We start from the raw sequence: 3,146 nt of genomic DNA, 5'->3' as shown, positions 1-3,146 counted from the left end.
GTGTCTCTTTATCTTACAGAATGATTTAAACAATTGCACATTAATTATTTATACATCAGAGAACAAAAAACAGATGATTACATGTTGGATACATTAACATAAATTAACATAGACCCTCTTACTCATTGAGTTATTACATAGTCACATTACCTTAACCCCTCATCACTGTGGTCTCCTTCAACATCACATAATAATCGTTTGTCCTAAAAGGAGCTGATATGAAGCTGGAGGGACTTATGATGAGTTAATTTGTCATCTTCAACACATTCAAGTACACACAGGCCTCTGCCTACTAAACACTACAGTTCTGTTTTTGTCAGCGATAAAATTAACTTTAATGGTTTAGTATTAAAAGCACATACCAGAGGAAATGTAAATGAAGACACACTCACATGTCTAAAACAGTAATGTCTGAATGATGAAGTCTCATGCGCCTCACACTGAGATACCATCAGTACAGACGGAGACTGAAGATCAGAGTCACTTCAGGATGTTTATTTAAACTGGATAATCCCGTGTTTCCACTATGTTGGAGTGCTGGTCTACTGAAGGCTGAATGTTCATGTATGATCTGAAGAAGGGCTGAGACAGGAACATCAGAGATTCCTGTTTGTTGTAGCTGATGTTCTGTCCTGTTTAAACTTATAAATTCTTAATTTTAAATTAGAAAGCAACTCACAGGGTAATGAAAGCATTATTTTACTCTCTCTCTCTCTTTCTCAAATATCTTGTTGAGGACAGCCAGGTAAAGGGGCAGTGCGTACTCTTTGCAGTAATTGTTCAGCTTCTCAATCCTCCGTGTGTTCCCTTTCAGATAGTTGTAATAGATCTCTCCCTTTGGTTCTTCATCATCATCTTTATATTCCTGGTATCCTGCATCATCATCCTGATCATCCTCATCCTCATCTGTCTCTTCCTCATCTTCATCATCCTGATATTCTCTAATTACCATGGCAGCTTTGACTGAAGCATCTTGAGGCCTTGTTTTCTTCAGCATGTACAGGTAGGCCTGAGTTTGGTAATAATACGGATGAGTCTTGATTAATTTAGCCAGATGACCTTCTTTAGGTCTCCGGAACACCTTTCCTGCCATGTAACCTTTGGTTCCTTTACACTCCAGTATGATGTTCTCTGATGTACCGGGTTCACTGCCATTAGCCTTTATTAGAAAGTCCAGCCTTCCTGAGAGAAACTCAAATTCTATACTGCGTTCTCTCCGGTAGCGCACACCAGAAAGACCACTTTCTTTAACGAAGGATTTCAAGCATTTCTTTTCATTTCTTTGGTTTAGGATGATGTCTCCACATGCTAGGTCGCCACCCCTTGCACGTTTGATTCCTTTGGAGATCTCTTGGTAAGTGTCCTTCATCTTAAATCCTCGACGATTTCTGGCTGGAATTCTTTCCCACATTTGTTTTAAGGTTCTCTCATTGGGTTTACGATTTTCAAAAAAAATCATTAAGGTAATGTCTAGAATCTTGTTTTGCGATGTCAGGCTGTGAGCACGTTTAACTTTCCGGCAATGCAGTCGAGGAATCGGTGCCAGTCGAATTGCAGTTCTTTTCAGGATTTTTACAATGTCTTCTGCAAATGCGCTGAAGCCAGGGTGTTTGTACGCCTTAATGACATCATCATTAAGAACATTTCTGGGCAGTCTAATCTTCAACACCTTCAGGAGTGTTTGAAGGTCTTCAAGACTGAGATGTTCTGCTACTCCTGATTTCCCCGAAGAATCATATTCTGGTCCTGTGGTTCTGCTTGCCTCTTCTGAGCATCCCTCATTACCATCATCATCGATCACGATTGGCTCCATAGTCTCTGAACTTCCACCCGATACTAAACTTGGGAACAGTTAGGGGTTAAATGGTTAAAATTGTATGGTCTGAAGTTCTGCAGTGTGGATGAAACATATGGAGTTTCATTCCTAACCCTAACCCTAACCCATGGAGCATGGACCAATAGCAAACATGAAAAAAATTTATACCGAGTCTGTCTAGCATCGGGCCTTGATTGCTCCTTAAAAGAACATTCTATGCACAAAATTAGAACTTAATATATTACTTGTCCCAGAATCTACCAAAAAGCAAAATAGTAATAGATTATACATACTTGTTTTGTACCACAACAATTTTATTTATATATTAAAGGATCATGTGTTTCATTATTTATGAGCCCCACCCAAATTTTGTGTGTGTGTGTGTGTGTGTGTGTGTGTGTGTGTGTGTGTGTGTGTGTGTGTGTGTGATTGTACAGCACTTTGGTTAGATATATTCCCCTATATTTCCCCCTTGTGTGGCATTTGGACATTTGGGAAACGTGTCAGGAACACCACAGGAAACATCAACATACAATAAATATTGCAACATATTATTACTTCTTTTTTTTTTTTTTTTTTTATTTTTGCCAATGGGGCTCATTTTTGGTTCTCTTACACACATTTCTGAAAAGAAATTCAAGGATTTTCATCTATAACTCTTAAGAAACTCAGTTACATCTGCAATAAAAACATTGCTGATATAATAAAAAAAGGAATATAAGAGAAAATACTCACAACTGTGTCTGTTAAAAGTTCCTGAAGTGAAACAGGATGAGTTGTAGTGAACACACTTCTGTCTAGAAACAGGTAAAGCAGGTATTTATAATTTCCCTATGTATGTCTGGTCTCCTCCCATCAGCTCTGTACACACTTTTTTAGTGATCTCCAGCATTTTGATCTGTCAACATTTATCTGTTTACATATACACTCACCTAAAGGATTATTAGGAACACCTGTTAAATTTCTCATTAATGCAGTTATCTAATCAACCAATCACATGGCAGTTGCTTCAATGCATTTAGGGGTGTGGCCCTGGTCAAGACAATCTCCTGAACTCCAAACTGAATGTCAGAATGGGAAAGAAAGGTGATTTAAGCAATTTTGAGCGTGGCATGGTTGTTGGTGCCAGACGGGCTCGAATCATTTCAAATTGGTTTCTTGAACATGACAATGAGTTCACTGTACTAAAATGGCCCCCACAGTCACCAGATCTCAACCCAGTAGAGCATCTTTGGGATGTGGTGGAACGGGAGCTTCGTGCCCTGGATGTGCATCCCACAAATCTCCATCAACTGCAAGATGCTATCCTATCAATATGGGCCAACATTTC

The 3,146-nt window shown here is 39.0% G+C and overlaps 1 protein-coding gene across 2 annotated transcripts; it reads right to left on the bottom strand.

Annotated features, from left to right (window-relative positions):
• Nucleotides 1-361: 361 nt before the first annotated feature.
• Nucleotides 362-2,603, bottom strand: LOC128520180 (uncharacterized). Of its 2 annotated transcripts, none has more exons than XM_053494288.1 (3): nucleotides 2,552-2,603; nucleotides 680-1,841; nucleotides 362-641 (listed from the first exon to the last, which is right to left on the bottom strand). In XM_053494288.1, exon 2 carries the CDS (start codon nucleotides 1,811-1,813, stop codon nucleotides 695-697), a length of 1,119 nt encoding a protein of 372 aa, XP_053350263.1. In that variant the 5' UTR covers nucleotides 1,814-1,841; nucleotides 2,552-2,603; the 3' UTR covers nucleotides 362-641; nucleotides 680-694. The 2 variants fall into 2 exon arrangements, with proteins under 2 accessions (XP_053350263.1, XP_053350264.1); XM_053494289.1 differs by having other exon boundaries at nucleotides 362-632.
• Between the last annotated feature and the right edge of the window lie 543 nt (nucleotides 2,604-3,146).

The sequence above is a fragment of the Clarias gariepinus genome, chromosome 4 (genome assembly GCF_024256425.1).
Source record: "Clarias gariepinus isolate MV-2021 ecotype Netherlands chromosome 4, CGAR_prim_01v2, whole genome shotgun sequence".
Classification (NCBI taxonomy): Eukaryota; Metazoa; Chordata; class Actinopteri; order Siluriformes; family Clariidae; genus Clarias; species Clarias gariepinus.
This window is presented reverse-complemented; position numbering and strand designations above follow the sequence as displayed.

What these genes read in the sequence shown, in the direction of transcription:
- LOC128520180 (XM_053494288.1), bottom strand. Translation starts at nt 1,813, where the DNA reads ATGGAGCCAATCGTGATCGATGATGATGGTAATGAGGGATGCTCAGAA.